Source organism: Bacillus rossius (genome assembly GCF_032445375.1).
Source record: "Bacillus rossius redtenbacheri isolate Brsri chromosome 4 unlocalized genomic scaffold, Brsri_v3 Brsri_v3_scf4_2, whole genome shotgun sequence".
NCBI lineage: Eukaryota > Metazoa > Arthropoda > Insecta > Phasmatodea > Bacillidae > Bacillus > Bacillus rossius.
Genome location: NW_026962011.1, coordinates 9,146,994 through 9,166,919, shown reverse-complemented (window position 1 = coordinate 9,166,919; position 19,926 = coordinate 9,146,994). Strand labels below are relative to the sequence as shown.

At 35.6% G+C, this 19,926-nt stretch overlaps 1 protein-coding gene across 6 annotated transcripts in view; it reads left to right on the top strand.

The window, feature by feature from the left end:
* The window catches only part of LOC134542193 (diacylglycerol kinase eta), a 339,692-nt gene that overhangs the window by 269,091 nt on the left and 50,675 nt on the right, over positions 1-19,926 (top strand). For 5 of the 6 annotated variants that reach the window (XM_063386253.1, XM_063386254.1, XM_063386252.1 and 2 more), the window contains 6 exons: positions 6,327-6,431; positions 8,133-8,232; positions 9,125-9,261; positions 9,911-10,002; positions 11,364-11,494; positions 16,648-16,816. In XM_063386253.1, the coding sequence (XP_063242323.1) occupies positions 6,327-6,431; positions 8,133-8,232; positions 9,125-9,261; positions 9,911-10,002; positions 11,364-11,494; positions 16,648-16,816 (734 nt within the window). Of the gene's footprint in view, positions 1-6,326; positions 6,432-8,132; positions 8,233-9,124; positions 9,262-9,910; positions 10,003-11,363; positions 11,495-16,647; positions 16,817-19,926 lie in introns of those variants that run through there. The other variant, XM_063386256.1, reaches the window with a different exon arrangement.

Here is a 19,926-nt window from a genome sequence, read left to right as displayed (position 1 = left end):
TAATGTAATAGGAAAGTTGTGGGAGCTCAATAATATTTATTTATTCTGTAAAGCAAAAGTAAATGTTAATAAGAGAATTCTAAGCACACTGTAAAAATTAATTTGTGTGTTCCACCTTTGAAAAGCGCAAGTCGCAAACGGTCACCAGTGATTAGTATTTTGTCTCGGTTTTCTTGGTTTCCTCAAATATTGTAATATGATAATATGGGAAACTCAGGCCAATTAGCATTGGCGAAGCGCGAGACACCAGACTGCAGCGCATTCTAGCGGCGTGGACTGAAGAAAGCCCCGCGTAATTCAATTTTACGTGCATATTAAAGGCAACATGTTTACACAATTAAGTGCTGTTTTTACCAAAACTAGAAATTCAAACAAATTTAAAGGCTATTATTCATACAGAACTGTTCTCAGGCTTTATTTAAAGGTATGTGTCAAAGATAGATATGTGCAAAATATAATCTATCAAAATAACTGAACAAGTAGTAGGTAGTATCTAATTGGTTTTCCAGCTGTTTTATTTTTAAGGAAACAAGAACTAGTTTTAGTAACGGAAGTAAATTGTATGTATGAAATTAACTTCTCACCTGAAAATGTGACTGCATTTTAAATAAAAATCCTTAATTAAACCGAAAACATATATATATTTATTTATTTATTAGGTTTAGAAGACTTGATGATAGTGTGATATTGAAATTGGGAGAATTATTAGAAGGAGACAGCGGGAGGCTATAGAAGTGCATAGAAACTAAAATCATTAAAAGTTCTTATGTTGTCACCACCGAGTTAGGTTATGTTTTTTGGGCTGGGGTTATAAGTGTAGCATTGCATGTTTGTTTAAGAAAGATCTAGACATTAATAAAGAATATTAGTTTTGATAACTATTATAGTTTTGTATACATAATTGTATAGTTAAATATGAAGTGACTTTTGAGCATCAATAGTCATTGGCAAAAAATGTTGACACCCTATTTAACAAAACAGACTTAAGTTATAGGATAAGTGTAATTATGACAAAACCTAGCTGCAAGTGTTAACACATTGTTATTATTAACATTAAAAATGGTCTAGCAATAGATAAATTACTACCAGTAGTATATTAGCAAGAACCTTCTTAATTCCAGAGTAGTCTAAGGCATGCCACATTTTTGTTCACTATGGATGCTGTAGCGGATAAGTTTTATTCTCCATCAAAGCAGTGTGATTCTGGAACTGCTGTTTTTAATATTGTTAGGTTAGGTTGAGTTCAGTTAATTTGAAGGTGATCTCTGCATAGCTTGCCAGTATACAAGGGAAATGGCTCACTTTACAATAATTACAAAATTTTATACCTAATTATAAGCATATATTAATTTTACGGCAGTACTTTTCATGTTAGGAAATGAAAATGTAAATCGATATTAGTTTCCATGCAAGAGACAAGGTGTAAGTACCCAAATGATAGACCTGTTGTTCCCACCAGCCTGAAGAATGGTGAATAAAATGGCAGTGCCCCGGTAAAACCCCCAGGCAATGCAAACGTCCACCATGTTTCCAATTAGTTAAATATCTGTGCTGGGAATCAATTCCCAGTCACCTTGGGAAGCGAGTGTTATCACTCAACCAGTGCATCTCCGTTGGAAGTATTTCTATTTACACACACTACATAATATAGTAAAGTTGATATACAGGAAATAAATTCTTGGTGGACATGTAAGTACTAGACTTTGTCTAGTATATAAATATGTTGTCATGTTATATCAGGTTTCTTCCATTTAATATTTTGGGAATTCCTTCAATATTAGTTATGCAGACACTCATATGTAATAGCTGTACTGAAATTTTTTTAATTTACTTACTTCCACTGGTATATATGAAATGCGCATTCCAGTTACAATATGGAACAAAATTAATTTCTTTATAATAAATAACATTTTCAATACGAGAAATACTGTGTCATCATGCAACAATTAACTTGATTCAAACTAGTTGAGCATGTTAAAGAGGGCGAGGTTAGTCAGCATTTATGTAGAACTTCATATCCATAGGAACACTAATAGCATGCAAGTTGGGATTGTAGAAATAAAAATACAACCTCCACACACAAATTTTATATATTTATTTGTGCTATAAATTTTTTTTTTCAATTGTGGATTACTAGTCATCAAGATATATTAGGGCATAATCTCTTGTTATCAGATATTTTTTAAGATTGGTTTTACAGGATGAATACACAGGACATCAAATTGAATATCAAAAATTGAAATACAGTTGTTGTACTTTAATGAAACACATTTCAATATAACAGAATTATACCAAACCTTATTTTCATAATTACATACTTTCAAAATGCAGAAGTAACTACATAACATAATCCTTTAAGTGCATTATTCATAATATTTGTAATATCTGCTTCTAGAAATATTACAGAATACACTTGATAGTTTAAAAATTTAATTCTTACAATTTTTTTTTTAGCTGTAAATTAAAATTCGACGTACCTACAGCAACCAAACAATTTTACCGGCAGGTGTGACACAAAATTAAAAAAATTTCTTCACAATGATGTAAAGAATCAACACATTTCTAGCTTCATTCATTCAACCACTATATGAATTGGATACTTCATCTTAAGGTTGCAACATAAACATAAACTTTAATGTCATTAAACTCGTTAAGTATAATAGAAATTGTCAACACATTACAATATAAGTACATGAAACATTTATATATACAAATAAAATATTACATTATTATAACTTAGAAAAACATAAGGTCACTAAAATTTAAATTGTTACATTCTTCCAATGAATACAATGCATAAGTTTTAAACCACTGTACCAAAGATCATCTTAACTGATTAAAAGATACTTAACTGTAACCTGTTACATCAATTTTACACCTATGTTATTTAAATTCATCTGAGTCTTGGATAATAGTCTGCAATTAACATAAATTAAATCTCTTATTTCTAGTATTGTGATCATGCACACTTTTTCTTAAGATATGTCGCTAAATTACTTTTAATAAACAATAAACAATGTAAAATAAAAATACAAGGTAACGACATGAGTAACTTAAGATTTATGAAATGCTCTCTACATCATTCTGTCAGAAATTCCTACCATACTTTTGATTACTTTTTACTGCCATAGAAAAAGCCATACGCTCCAGCTGAATTACTCCATACTCTAATTCCATAAAGGAGATGAGTATGAAATGAAGCGTAGTAGGAATTAATTACTAGTTGTTGATTTGTACAATATTTTAATTTTCTTAGTAAATAGGTTACCTTCGAAAGACGTTTGTTAGGACATTTGTGTAAGAATTCCAATTTAAATTACTCTCAAGATAAATACCAAAAAAATTTACAGTATTTAATTGTTAAGTTTTTAAAGAAAAAAAATATTTGTTTTATCATGTTTAACAACTAACTTATTTATCTTAACTCAGTAATGAAACTTATCAGAAGCTTGTAAAATTGTGAGATGTAAAAAAATCTGGATATTTATCATTATTTATAAAGGTAGTGTAAAAAACATATAAAATACATTTCCCATTTTGTACATAATCAGGTAAGTCATTAAAGAAGATTAAAAAAACAATGGTCCAAGGACTAATCCTTGTGGTACTCTATCTTTTTAAGGCCCAATATGCCTAATGTTTTATCTTTTATTTTGAAAATTTGCATCCATTTAAATAAGAAGATAATAACATTAATTCCATGTTCCATCCTATAGAATTTAAAGATATCTTTAAACAACTTGGATAATCTCCTTCCTGAAACAACCAATTAATTAAGAAAGTGACAGGAACTAGTCATATATCATGCAATTGCCTAATAATTTAATTAGAACCATAATAATCCTCAGAACGAGAATTACTTAAACTAAAGAAAACATTGTTTACATCACTTACTGTTATTTCAATACATTTAAAAATTGATGTACCATTTTTTTTGTTTGTGACTTAACAATTGTAAAACATTATCCAAATCAACACTATGATCATTGGGGCCTAGCATTTTCACAAACATTTGCAAAGCATTGAACTGATATAGGTGTATCTTTATTTTTATGTTTTATATTTTTTATCTCGGCATTGATCGCTCTACAAGCAGACATATATTTATTATTAAAATTATCCATATGAAGATAGTCAATGTAAAAATACAAAATGTCTTGTTAACATCATTTACTATATCAATAGAAAACATAACAAAAACAATTTCACAGTTGAAAAATATTATAAATGTATACACAAGTCTAAATTATTTGTAAAAGTGCATTATTCTGAAATAAATATATATATATTTCATGAAACTATAGTAAGTGTCTTAACTATATATACGTTGTAATTTTTGCAGCCAAACACCGCACAAATATTTCCGGCCATTCTGAATTACTGTTCACATAATAATGAGTTCATTTATTCGCAAATAGAACCATAATCTTATCACACCAAACACACTTCAATGCCTTTTACCGCCGTTTCCAAAGCGTAGGTTCAGTCCACGCCGCCAGGTTCGCTGAAAAACATGTCTCGCATTTCTTTTGTCTGTTTCCCATATTATCCTATTACAATATTTGGTTTCCTGCAACACCGTCCGTTATTTTCTGTTTACCTTTTCAAAACGGGAACCGGAAACAGAAAATTATCACGAGTATTCTTCTTGTTCTTCTTCTTCTTCTACGCTACCAAAGGCCACATATTGGGACAATAAAGGCCTGTCTAAAATTTCAATGTTCGATGCTCACGAGAGCGCAGTAAATATAGAGCTGCCAAATAGGTGTTTTTCGATTGTTTTTGTTTAAATGTTTACATGCATTTAAATTAATATGCTGCTTAGTTTTGAATATTAATTTAACTTGTGAAAGTTGTAAGAGTTCAATGCTAATAAATAAATTATAATCATACTGCCAAAAATAAATTCGCGTGTTCGGCTTTGAAACTCTGAAAAGCGGCGATTGCAAAAGGAGAGCACTAGGCAATATTGAGTCTTGGTCTTCTTGGTTTCCTGTTTTTACCACATAGTCAGTTATTTTCTCTTTGCCTCTTTGGAATAGGAATCGGAAACAGCGATTATCACGAGTGTTTTTCATCTACGCTACCAAAGGACACATATTGAGACAAAAAGTTCAAATTGACCAATGAATTCTGACCAAGGGGGTTCGGACCATCGCCCACATTACCCACGACGTCAGAGGGTCACGTGGACCAATCAGCGATCACTGTCCGTTTATTTTTATTTTATTTTTAGTGAATCTGAAGTACCTACACTAACCAATTTGTCTGAATATGGGTATACCTACTAAACGTGCTGCTCATATCAGACAGCGCCGTTTAAATGAAACAAACGAAGTCAGAGAGAAACGCCTATCACAACAGAAAAAATCTACCTCGAGGACAATTTCAAAAGAGACTAGCGAAGAGCGCAAAAATAGACTTTCGGAAATGAGGCTTTACATGAAAAAGTTTTGAACAGGGAAAATATCGAAAAACGTAGTCACCGTCTCGGCTTGATCAACGATCGTCTATCGAATGAGACGGAGGAGCAACGTGCCCACCGACTCAGCGTGATACACGATCGTCTATCCAAAGAGACAGAAGAGCAACGTGCAAACCGTCTCAGCCTGATCCACGTTACGGTAGGTGACAAAAATATCCGGATAGCCTATAAAAAATTCGACCGAGTATCGTTAATTTGCTCCTAAGAATTGAAGAGTTCCGTTACTTTGTCATGGATCCCATAATCACAGAACCTAACCAAACTTTCATCAAACTACCCTTTCCAATAAAAAAAAAAAAGAAACATCAAAATCGGTTTGGCGTGATATTGAGTTATTCGTCCATTTGTCGCGCACATACTTAATACAAATTTAAGACTTATATGGTTTTCTAATAGATGCCATTGTCAGAACTGGACCAAATTTAAATGGGACTACACGGGAAGCACCAGCTTTCAAATAAAAAAAGAATCATCAAAATCGGTTCTCCCAGTCTAAAGTTCTGAGGTAACAAACATGAAAAAATAAATACAGACGAATTGAGAACCTCCTCCTTTTTTGAAGTCGGTTAAAAATGCGAAAGTTCAGTAGCACCAAGTCAGGGACGTACGCTGAATTTAATTCCTGTGAGTTTGGTGGGTGGAGGAGGGATAGAATCTTTTTTCTCATCGTTTAGTTTCAAATTATTTCCCTTTGTTGATGTGAATGATATATGTATTTTTTTTTTTTAGGATTTGTGGCGGGGGGGGGGGGGGAGGAGAATATATTCCCCGCCCCGCCCCCCTCCTTGTGTACGCCCCTGCACTGACTGCACTGACTGTGTGGTTGTTGTTGTCGTCGCAGCTGATCACCCCTTACCGGCGGTTGGTGCTGTGCGCCGAGTCGCGCCGGGAGATGGAGGAGTGGATCAGCGCGCTGAAGGCCGCGAGCAGCCGCGAGTACTACGAGGTGAGCGCTCAGGGCCTGCGCGGGTCGCGTTTTCTGGAAGATTGCGACCCGTCAGCCAGTCAGTCGCGCCATGGGCTGGCTTCAGGACTTCCCATCCTGTGAAACCACTGCAGAATCACAGTCTCACCTACCGTCCCCACTCTCAAAATTGAACAAACAAACCCATCATCATCATCATCATCATTATTTGTAAATTTAATTACTGAGTGACTATTCATTAGACTAAATCAATTTGTGTCAATTTTGGTATTGTGATAAAAAATCTAAGAACCTTATGAAATATTTTATTATTAAGTTGTTTTTATGTAAATTGTGCCAGTTACCACATTTCATATTTGCGTACATGACTTTTATCTGACTCATGGAAATGCATTTAGTGGATGAATATGTAAGTAAAAACTTCTAGCCTGGTGATGAATTAACTTTGATAATTTTTTTTAATAAAATTATAATTTTTAATACTTTTGTTTGTATATAGAATTAATTTTTCACCAAGGTTGTCTTTGCAAGTAGTCGCAATAAATTCATCCATCAAAGTTGGTCAATTATATAGTTCTGACATATTTTAATTTTTTATATAGCTTGAGTTAGTGTTATAGTCTGTACTTTTTATCCACTAATTGCTCATGTAATTCCATTTTAAAGGAATAAAAATCTCTTTCAATTAGTTATTTGTTTTGTGTTTTCATCACCTTTAAATATCACATATTGTCATTTAAAATTTATCAGCATATTTGCAATATCTAAATTTTAAATCAAGGAAAATATTTTTACAAATGAAGTTATCATAATAAAGAAACCTAAAAATGTGTTCATAACTTATGCACAACAAAAGATGTTAAGTGTGTACATTTTAAATTACTGTTTCCAAAACTTAAAGTACTTTAAGTTTTGTGCTATTTTCATTTCAACAATGATACGTTTATTTCTTATTTAAATATATATTTAGTATAATGTAAACACAGGGCCGCAACTAGGGGGGAGCAAGCGGGGCATACGCCCCGGGCGCAAAGCTGTGGGGGCGCCGAAATAGCTTGCATTGTAATTCCTACTACAACTGGTAACTGGTAAAAAGTTTTTTTAACTTGCATGCCAGGAATGTCTAATCTGATTTACAATATAACGTCTCAACATATATTTAATGAACAAGTCTAGTGATTATACGGACTACTTTATGGACATAGTGGGTTCATGCATGGAAGGTACAGTAGCACAGAAACTGTTACATGTAGGTATGGAAGATGCTTAAATAGCACCATTTTTACGTGGGAGGGCCCCCGGACCCCCAGCTTTATTGGTGTGGTATGTGCAAAAAAAGAGGGGGGGGGGGGGGGCGCATGAATCCATTCATGCCCCGGGTGCCAGAGACTCTAGTTGCGGCCCTGTGTAAACATATGATGTACTTCTTGAACAGTGGTGCAAGTTGCAACTAATTGGAACACCACTACTTGTTTATGCTTCCTAGTATTCAGTTCCTCTAACGGTGGTCTGATTGGGGGTCCCAGAGAGCAGTGATATTACATAATTTAAAATGCAAAAAAAAAATGTTTTCTTTTGCTGTAGTTCAGAAGTCTGCCAACAAGGTTGTTGGTAGTTGTGCTCCATTCTTAAGTTCTTCTCGTGCATGCCTAAGTGCTAAAAAATCTTTTATGCCTGTTATAATGATCAGTGAAGTAATTTTCAACTTTGTTGTTATGTGAGGCGGGAGAGCACCCGGACTTCCTGTCAGGGCATCATCACTGGTATGCGACCTCCCACGCCAGGCCCACTTACTGCAACGTGTGCCGCGAGGCTCTTTCAGGTGAGCCGTGCGTGCAACTCAAGGTGGTCAGTTTCACTAAACCTTTTGTCAAATGTTAGTGTGTTGTAAATGCTTTGGTAATTTTATACAATGTTACAGTAAAGTCTTGATTAACAGAGCTTTGCTTAATCGAGGTTCTGTATTATCCGAGCCGACCTGATGTGCCATTACCGACAAAGACGGTTTGAAACATCTACTTGAGGACCTAGAAAATTATTTGTTGTCGAAAGTCTACAGATAATTAACCTCAAATATACTATTTATCGGTTGGGCATGGAGTGATGAGAAAATATCTACACTGAAGAAAAGCTGGTAAAACATTAACTCCGAAAAATTATATACCTCGGGCCAAATGAAAAACCAGAATTATTAACTTATTATATAAGTATTATCAAATATTTTGCTTGTCCAAGATTGCGACAGTCCACATTTACTCAGTTTATAGAGACTCCACTATATACCTGAGATTGTGGACAGTTACTCATTTTAGTGTTATTAATGTTTTTTAAAAATTTTATATTAGTTAAATTGTTTGATATTTTCAAGATTGGTGGTTGTTTGGCCGAGTAGAATGATAGCATATGAGCAGTGCTTGGATGGATTTTTATCTTATTTATTTTAGCTTTAATTTATTCATTTGAAAAATATAAGTACAATATAATTGTACTTCTTTTATTTTAAATGCTCCTGGCCAGGAGCGTATGCAGAATTTCATTTTGGGAAGGGGGAAATAGAACCTCTTTGGCCTGGTGTTTGCTTTCAAATTATTTACTTTCATTTGTGGGAATGATAGGATTCTCAGGATTTCGGGGAGGATATATGCCCCCCCTTGAGTACGTGCCCCTGCTCCTAGGGCCGTGGCTGTACATGCGTGTTCTTCCTCTGTGGTCAGGTGTGACGTCGCATGGCCTGAGCTGCGAGGTGTGCAAGTGCAAGGTGCACAAGAGGTGTGCCGTGAAGGCCATCAGCAACTGCAAGTGGACCACGTTGGCCAGCATCGGCAAGGACATCATCGAAGATGATGATGGAGTGAGCTGATCTTCCGCCATCCTTCCCTCGCTTCCTCCCTCGACCAAGTGCCAATCTTCAAGGGACTAAGTCATGTACCTTTATTCCTCTTTGTTCAAACTCAAGTCTTATTCTGAAATTTAGTTAATTCATCAAAAATAATAAATAATGTATAAATTTTGGGAAATTAAAAGTCACTCAATAATTTTATTGTTGACTCTGGATTTAGGGATTGTTATTATTGGTTAAATCAACTACATATTTGACTCTGCAGGAATAATTTTCTAAATTTTCTGTAGCAAGTTTTTTTTAAAGAAGCTGAAATCAGTTACTTATGACAGTAGAGCAAGATTTCATAACAGTTTTAAGTTAAATTAATCTCGTTCATACAAATAAATATTTGTGTATTTAATGTGTCCCTGGTTTGATACCTATCAGATAATTAAGTCATTGTGTTTTATTTCACAAGGTACACATCTCTTTAACTTTTTTTCAGTTAGGACCTTTTTTAAGTGATTATTTGATAGTTTTTCAAATTTTCGAAAGGTAATGAGGGGGATGATTAAAAATAGTTGAGTTATTTATGGGAGGATAAGCCCTTTGATATTGTTAACAAGGCGTTGGTAGAATTTAGAATACTTTTTGTAACATCAACATTTGTGGGTTGCAGACACTCACGATGCCTCATCAGTGGATGGAAGGAAACCTCCCTGTGTCTGCAAAATGTGCTGTCTGTGATAAAACATGTGGGTCAGTTCTCAGGTAAGACCTTGGTTATGTAGTATATTTGCCACAAATTACTGTACAACTTCATTAAGTCGACCCTTTTTCACATTTTAAGAAAAATCTATCGATAAACCAGACCAATTAAGAGAAAGAAATAATCATAATAACAACATAATAACAATACTAAACAAATTTGAATAATATTCAGAAAGCTAAAACATACAAATAAGAACTTTAATATGCATTTTCTGTAAGTAGATCATCTTTGGTTATTTTTCCTCAAATTCACCGGCTAACACAAATTTTTGTTACCCGGAATTGGCTCCAGTTTATTTTTTTTCAGAGGTTCCACTGTAATTTTATGGAGATTTTAAATGTAATGTATCCTTTGTATTTGTGTTGCACAATAAAATATACTTCAAATTTGAGAGTAAAAGATGTTTACTTTGACTAACTGCTGCATTATGAGATGCATGTACAGAGCACAACTATTTGCTTTTTTTTCAGTTAGCTCATAAGTATCCATGGGGGAATTGTCTGCTTTGTGGGTTAACTATAGCACTAATAGCATACCTAAGCTAATTTAAATACACAAAACTAGTGTTTGTCATATTGTCAGATATTCAGTCCTGTAAAATCATTTTATGGGAATCCCAATATTGAGCATATGTTTAACTGTTCAAAATGTTGATAATAAATATAAGACCTTAATTATTTTTTTTTTACTTTCTTAAGTATGAAACAATTGAATGAACTTGCAACACAGTGACACACACACATTGGTTTGATAACATATCAGGTTGGTTCCTGAGCACATACTTGGCAGCTTTGCAGTCTAGCATGTGTTTCATGTCTGAAATGCATGTTTGCCATCATTTTCCTATTACATTATTTTCATTCATTTTTTCTACAGCAAGTCCTTAAAAATAAATATGATTTATAAAAAATTTTTATTCACGTTTTTTAGTTATAAATTTTGAAAAAGGTTTTTAATTACCTATGTATGTTTACTCAGATGTACCCAGTAATATTTTTTATGATTCAGCTGTCGTTTGTGTTGCGAATGCAACAAGCAACACATTCTTTCTCAAGCTTTAGTAATATTAATGTCTCAGAACTAAATGTGGTATCTACCATAAGTAAGTGTTTTGTATTTCATATATGCCAAATGTGTGGTTTTCATAATTTTAAAAACTGTCCAAATCTTGAAGCAGAGATGATTTTTATACGTCATAAGATACTTACAAGCCAAGCAGGTGTTTATTTTTAGTCAGCCTGTTACAATTTCCCAATATACTCAACACTGTGGGGCTATCATTATTGGGAATTATTCCCATCCTGCCTATGATGTGATTGTTTTGGTTAACCTGCGCTCAGTTACGAAACGATCTGCTCAGGTTACAGGACTGGAGGTGTCTGTGGTGCCGCGCGACGGTCCACACCGCCTGCAGGCCCCTGCACCCGGTGCACTGCCCCCTGGGCCCCAGCCGTGTCAGCGTCGTGCCCCCCACCGCTCTGCACAGCATCGGTGAGTGTACGAACCAGCAGATATGTCTCTTGTCCACTTGTGTGTTTCTTTCAGGGATGCATAATGGACTTATTATTGTGGACTGTCCAAAACTGCCTTGTGGGAATCTGTGGTATGAGCTATAGCTAAACATTTTTCAACATCCAAGTTGTAGGGTCCAGATCCACTTAAGGGCCCCACCTACCGAGGACACAATACTGATAAATTAATATATTACAGGCGGGAACAACACAAACGACAGCATCTTTAGAGGTCACACAGTCAACTGTTTAATTATATAGTTATGTACATACACTTGCGCATGTGCGCACCTAGTGGTCACAAGCCAAACTAGATAGACAATTTACTGTGTATTTTTACACCCCCTGTCAATTTCAAGTCTCTTTATGTAATAACAGCAAATATAAAAAAAGACAAATAACTGGTCCTTACTGAACACACAACACTTTGTAGAATATATCCTAAAGAAGAGATTTGAAATTGGAAATGCATAAAGCTACATCCTAGGTTAACACAATAACGTGTACATCAACTCAAACAAAGCATATCTCTTAACAGATAAAATTTAGTAGCGCCCAAAGGTTTGGTAAATATATCAGCAACATTTTTGTTAGACTCCACATACCCAACACTAATCATCTGTTTGTTTACAATGTCTTTGAGAAAATGAAATTTTATATCTATATGCTTGGAACGCTTTGTATTTTCGTAGTTTTTCATCATATGAATTGCACCTTGATTGTCTACCATTAAGTCACCTTTCACATCCCCTGCTTCTCCTACAAATTCTGACAAAAGCCCTTTTAAGTATAGCAATTCAGATGCAGCTAGGGCACATGAGGTGTACTCTGCCTCTGCTGAGCTCAGAGCAACTACTGGCTGCTTCTTTGAGCTCCACGACACCAAGTTCCCACAGTGGAAGGCTACCATCCCACTGACGCTTTTGCGATCTTTCTTGTCACCTCCCCAGTCTGCATCTGCATACATGATGACCTGAGAGCACTGTTCTGGATGTTTCTGGTACACCAAAGTTTTGTCGATGGTTCCCGTTACGTACCGAAGCACCTTCTTAGCTGCATTCCACAACGGACGAGTTGGTCTATCTAGAAAGCGGCTTAAATACGATGTAGCAAATGCTATATCTGGCCTGCTAATCTGCGATAGGTAGATCAGGCTGCCTACTAGCTCTCGATAGGGAACATCCACAATAGCTTCTGTGTCAGTGTCTTTCAACCTATCTTCCATTGGTATGAGAACCCCTTTGCATCCCTCCATGTTGAATTTCTTTGTCATTTTTTCAATAAGATTATGCTGACCTATTTCCATTCGATTTCCAACTATTTTCACTTCTGTCCCAATGAAACAGTGCAGGTCTCCTAGGTCCTTGGCACAAAATTCTTCTCTGAGTCGTGTAGATATTTCTTCTATTTTTGCTGTCTCACCTAACAGCAAAATGTCATCAACCCATAAGACCAACCACAAACTATCTCCGATATACAAACAGACATCAAAGTTGGACCTCCTCAGGTTGTTTTCTGCTGCAAACTCATTGAATCTTTGGTTCCAACAACGTGGTGACTCACGAAGTGACTCACGAAGCCCATACAAAGCACGCTGAAGTTTCAGGATTTTTGTCTTTAACTCCTTTTGGTTGAAATATGTACACATCGTTGTCTAGTGTCCCATTCAAAAAAGCTGTAGGAACATCCATTTGTTTTACAGTCCAATCTTTGCTACAGGTGCATATACTTGTTCACTTCTGCCTGTCTGAAAGCCTTTTGCCACCAACCTAGCCTTCTTGGTTCCATCTGGTTTGGTGTGGAAAACCCATCTTGTTTCAATTGGTTGAATTTCCTTGGGTGGGTCAGCTGTAGTCCATGTCTGGAATTTTTTGTGAGCATCTAGTTCTTTCTGAATCGCATTTCTCCAGTCCTCACTTTCTTGTACTGCTTCTTCATAAGTCTGTGGATCACACTCACCCAACAAGCAGTAGGCAACGTAGAGCTCGTAATTTTCTAGATGCCTTGGTTTTGTTATTTTCCTCTTAGATCTGGTGGGTGAAGTGTACTCATTATCATCTGCGAATCCATAAAACTCCTCGTCACTTTCTGCCACAGTGGGCGTTTCTTTGTCTGGAAGTGTTTCTTCATTTTTCGAACCTGCGCTGACATGTTTAGAGATTTCCTCACCTGATCTAACAGTTAGTGGGACCTGTTTTTCTTCTACTTTATAGAACACATCAGTTTCATTAAAAGTCACATCTCTTGATACCTGCACACTATCTGATACAGGGTCCCATACCCTGTAGCCATTTGGACTATAGCCAACCATCCTTGTGGGTTTGCTTTTGGATCAATCTTGTTTTTCTGGGGCAATTTCATTGCCCATGATTTTGCGCCAAAGATTTTCAGTTTTGCAAGGTCCACCTTTCCAAGAAAACGTTCTGCAGGGATTTTTCCATTAAGTGCAGTAGTTGGGGAACGATTGAGTTGGAATGCTGCAGTGCGTATGGCTTCCCCCCACAGATGCTTCGGTAGATTTGTTTCTACAAACATTGACCTTACTTTGTTGAGTAGTGTTTTATTCATTCTTTCACTGACACCATTCATTTGCGGTGAATAAGGTGCCGTATACTTTAACTGCACACCCTTCTCTGAACAAAATGACTTGAATTTTCCAGAAGAAAACTCACCCCCATTGTCACATCTTATGCGACTCACACAATTTGTTCCAAAACGGGATTCTAGTCGTTTGATATAATTGATTACATTTTCTGCAGCCTCAGCTTTAGTCTTGAGCAAATACACAACACAGAAATGTGAGTAATCATCTGTGATTGTCTGGTAGTATCGCTCACCATTACTTGTAGGAGTTGAGACAGGACCTCCTATATCTGTATGCAGTAACTCTCCAATCCTTTAGGACCTGGGTGAACTACTTCTCGGAAAAGGTTGTCTGTTGGCTTTTCCTTGACGACAAGCATCACACACTTTGCTTGATGACGGCAGTCCCATTAATCTCAAACTATGGCGGTTCAAGTGGCCAAGTCTTTTGTGCCACAGGTCTTCGACATTCAATAAACAGCACGTTTCCTCTACCAGTAAGGAAAACTTTACAACATACAATTTACCAGATGTACTACATAAAATTTTTAGCCCACTGTCATCTACTATTTCTGCACTACTGGCACTAAAGATCACCTTCCTTCCTGAGTCTACCACTTTTTTCACCGATAGCAAATTGAATGTAAGGTTTGGCACAACAAGTGCTTCTATATTTATCTTCAAGTCACCCTCATTAAGTTTTAGAGTCCCTTTTTGATTTGCAATCAACTCTTCACCATTTGCAACTCTTATTCTGATAGGATCTTCAATGACTTTAATATCTAACATATGTGGTAGCAAATCTGGCATGACCAGATGATCTGTACAACCATAGTCTAGAACAAACTTTATTTCTTCCACATTTCCAGTCTCGCTACTTAGCACAGCTTCTTCTGTCTTAGTTGTGGCCACAAATGAAATTTCTGTCTCATCAGAACAAACGTAGCTCGAGCCATGTCCACTGCCTCCACGATAACTGTATCTTAGATTTCGGCCTCTGTAACTTTTATTTAATCGATCGCGAAACCCCTCTCTAGTGTTAGGGTGATATTCCACTTTGGGGCAGTTTGCAATCAAATGACGAGTATCTCCACATCCAAAACATTTTCGGAATTGTTTCGATGCAAGGAATGAAGATTCCTTACTCGTATCATCTGGTTGTAGATGGTCCAACTTTAATTCTGCATCAAGCAGTCTTGACTTAACAAAGTCTAATGTTAAATCTGTATCCATGGTCTCCAGCACTGTGATAATGTTGTCGTAACGTTCGGGAAGTGTAAGTAACAGATGACACACTTTGTCGTCTTGCTCAAGTGTAGATCCCATCCCCTCTAAATCACGAATCAAATTATAAAATTTGTTGAAATGCTCCTGCAAAGATGAATTGCACTTCAGTGTTAGCAATTTCTTTCTTATCAATAGTTTCGAAATAGTACTCTTCCTCTCAAAAATATTGTTTAAAGCAAACAACATTTCCGCACTTGTTTTCGCGTCTTTAACATAGTCTATGTGACGATCTGTAACACAGTTTATGATAAGATTCTTGGCTTTCTTATCTGCTGCTTTTGCCCTCTCAAGATCATTTCCTGTACATTCTTGTATCTTCACTTCTCCATCCACGATCCATCTCACGTCTTTTTCATCGAGCAAAGTCAAAACTCGGAACTTCCAATTCTTAAAATTAGTGTCAGTTAATTGTGGATAAAGTGTAGAAAGACCCGCCGCCATTTTTCACACACTTGATGACTACACCATGGAATACATTTGTTTTCTCTCGTTACATTAAGCACATAATTCACTTTTAATTTCCCCGATCGCATTTCCCGTAAACATTAACACTTACTTAGTTTGTACGACATTTTCTGGGCCCATAACCTGATAAATTAATATATTACAGGCGGGAACAACACAAACGACAGCATCTTTAGAGGTCACACAGTCAACTGTTTTATTATATAGTTATGTACATACACTTGCGCATGTGCGCACCTAGTGGTCACAAGCCAAACTAGATAGACAATTTACTGTGTATTTTTACAAATACGGTGTGCCGAGTTTCAGAAGAAACTATGCAATTTGAAATCTGCTGCAAATATCTGAATGTGATCTGTTTACAAAAAGCATTTCAGAATACGCTGAGGGTGAATGAGTAGTTCTGTTTCTGTATTTTGTTTTTAAAATGTATTTTTATAACAGTAAAAATGGTTAAATATAATTTTCAGGCATAAAAACTTGGTACACATTTTTTAAAGTACTCAAGGGACTTGCATTACACCTTTATCTTCATTTATCCGCCATATAATTTTATATGGCAGATAATCTCAAATTTCATAGATACCCAGGCCACAGCCTTGCACTAGAAGCACCAGCGAGCGTCACACTTATCGTCCCTAGTCACTAACACAGATACACCCCTGAATTGATGTGCCCGTACACAGTTAGTGCCTGTCACTTGCAGATATTGCCGAGGTAACTTTTCAGTTTAATGTTGAGCCAGCTCTAACAGTTGCAGTTGTGTTGTGTGAGGGTGGAGGGCGCGGTGTGCCGCAGGTAGCGACGAGGCGTGGGAGGCGACGCGGCCGCAGGGCAGCTCCCCGCTGCTCGTGTTCGTCAACTCCAAGTCCGGGGACAACCAGGGGGTCAAGTTCCTGCGCCGGTTCAAGCAGCTCCTCAACCCGGCGCAGGTGTTTGACCTCATCAGTACCGGCCCTGGGCTCGGGTAACACCACCATCTTGCCAGCTTAACTCCCGCTCGCTTGTCTACGTAGCGCCCGCTTGAGCATCCTTTCCCCCTCCTGAGATTCTCAGTGCTCAACTCCTCCATTTAAATACATGTTGTAGAATGTAAAAGGCTTTGTTCCTAGCCGTTCCTACTCGACCCCTTTAGTTTAATCGTTTAAATGAAGCTGCAAAGCCATTTTTAGCCATTTTAGAGAACAACTTTAACAATATGTACACTGTTTCCAACTCATATTTCTGTAATAACATCAACAGATTATACTGTGAAACCTCGTTAATAGAACCCTGTTTTAAAAAACTCTCATTAGTACAGTCTGTTTTCACAGTCCCTTCATGTTAACACAGTTCAAAAACATTTTTTCCAACTATTTGTATACTTATACATATTATTATTTTATTTTAGCGTTCCTAAAAACATAATTTTTGGAACTGTATAAAATTATATAATAGTTTACTTAGAACACATTCCATGATGTTAGTGTCAACCACCCATTACAGGATTTATTAGCAAGCCTCTCTAATAAAAGATCACATCTCGCAATTCCCTCCCCTCCTTGGAGGCATTGATTAACTTGGACCCGAAGTCAGTCTTCTCCCATAGGTGCAGATGCTCTGGTAGTGTGTTCGCTCATGTCTTAAACTTTCCAAGGGTGAATTATGCATAAAATGACAGGTGGCTGGACTCAAGGAGAAGTATAAGTCAAGGTAGCAAGGATAGAAGGATAGGGTGAAATGTAGCAAGATTACTAATATGTGTACGGTAAACAATGACAGTAGACCTAATTATGATATAAAAATTCAATTCTTTATATGAAAACCAAAGCAAATATTAGTCACTAATTTTAAGAAGTATAGTCTGGATGTAGTCGGCACTTCCTTATAAAAGTTACGAAAATGTGAAAAGCTGACTAATTTGATTCCGTACAATTATATAAATACAACACAAGACCTTCAGTGCAGTACAAAACTGAAAATAAGCATAGGTTACTCAAACGTAGAAACACTGGATGAACAATACGGCTCAATGTAAAATATTCTCATTTATTATGATCATATTAAGTAATTATTAATTGCTGCTTTAAAATCTTTCAGTCCAGGCTTTCCATATTTGATTGTTTTTTCAACAATGCATTTGTTTGTCTAAGACTCTATCAAGCGTGTTTTTCTTTACTAAAATTTTTAATGTAATATATATTCTAATTTTATGAGCATCAATACATATTTTCACAGACAAGATCTATAAAAACCTTCTATTAATATGGGTACCACATCTTTCCCCGTCCCCCCTTCTTTTTCTTTTTTTCCTCTTCCTCTTCCTCTTCCTCAGCACCTGCATGGCTAAGGATACCAGACGTCCTCATATCTGGGTAAAAACCCATATATGTCCTCTTTTTTTATATTCTTTTATTTGCTAGGATAGTTTGTCTTAGAAACTAGCAAAGGTCCTTATTTTTCAATAAAAGTAGAAGCAAATATCATAATAGGACAATATGGGAAACTCTGGCCAATTAGTATTGACGAAGTGTGAGATACTTTACTGCATTGCTTTCTAGCTACTATTTTTCACTCCAGGCTGCTAGATGCCACTACTGTAACTAGTTAAATGCAATTAAAAATGTAGGCACACTCCACACTGCCAGGTTCGCTGGCATCACTTGTCTCGCGTATCTCTTACCAGTTTTCCATATTGTTGTTATTACAATATTTGGTAGAAGAAAGGAAATTTCTGATCTTTTATTTCTGTTCTGTATGTCTTTTTCAAATCCTTGATGAAATAACTCTTATTAATTTGTCTGTTTTAAAACTTCTCTTCTTGCTTCCCATTGTATTAGAAGTTTTATGTTTATAATTAATTGTTCATTACTGGATACACGTGCATTGTGCGCTTGTAACAAAAGTAGGACTTTTAATATTTGAATTGAATAATTAATTCAACGTAACACTATTAAACTATTTTGTATTATGTGTCATATTTTTTAGTGGAATTTAGTTGTTCAAGTCATCTGGTAACCCTACCTTTGAACTTCATAGTCTAGGTTTCATTTCACGTACCGGGCACTCCCATTGATTACTTGCATGTAATTTGTAATTTTTTAAGCCTTCGCTAGTTATCCTTGGCTAGTAACTGGTTAAAAAAATGCTTAAAAATTTTCTGTGACTAACTTAATGTCATGCTTGAATATAACTTAAAAGAATACAGTGTCACTTCATTAATACAAGTATTAAGTAATCTAAATTTATTTTGGCACCTTTAGTTAAAAGATTTGTAAAAACCAAACTAGTTCAACTTTAATTTTAACAAGAGTACTGTTATTAAGATTTCATAAATTAAACATAGCTAAGCATTTCATCTAAATCAATCACTTGCAGACAACAAAAAACAAAGAAAACTAATTAGTTACAGTATTTTTAGTGTGATTTTACTTAATTTCATTGGATTGTGAAAATACTTTGTATAAACAAGTGTTTTACTGTTTTGTGTTAAGAAGGTGTGAGTAAGGTTTTACTTACATACCTTGTTAAGGTAATTAGAAAGTTTTTGTAATTTAATATAAACTTAATTAAATAATAAGTAAATATAGTACAATATAGGTTAAAATAAAATTAAGTCTTCTTATAATTCTCTTTTATTCTAGCATAAAAAAAATATTTTTTTAACTGTGTATTTTGTTAGTAATTTAGAATTTGATATTATTATTCCTCTTTATCATATTCTTATCAAATTATTAAATATGTTAATTATTGATCAAATACTTCATAAAAACACTCAATTTTGTCCGTGCAATTCGTTTAAGCCCTGTGCGCACTAACACAGCAGTTGTAAACCAGTGTGTGCGTGAATTGTCATTTATATAGCATGCAGGCAGTCCCATGGCCTAGCAGCATTTAAATGCTCAGCACTTTTTACAGCCTAATATTTTGTAACATTGTTTTTAAGTGTTTTTTCATCCCTAGAGTATACTTAATTACAGCAGACTTGGTAATTATAATACAAAAGCATATGTGCCTTAGAATTTTATGTTAGGTTAAGAGCATGAATTCCTCTAAGTGTAGCTGATCACTTCCAAGGAATTGGTATTTTTTGTAATT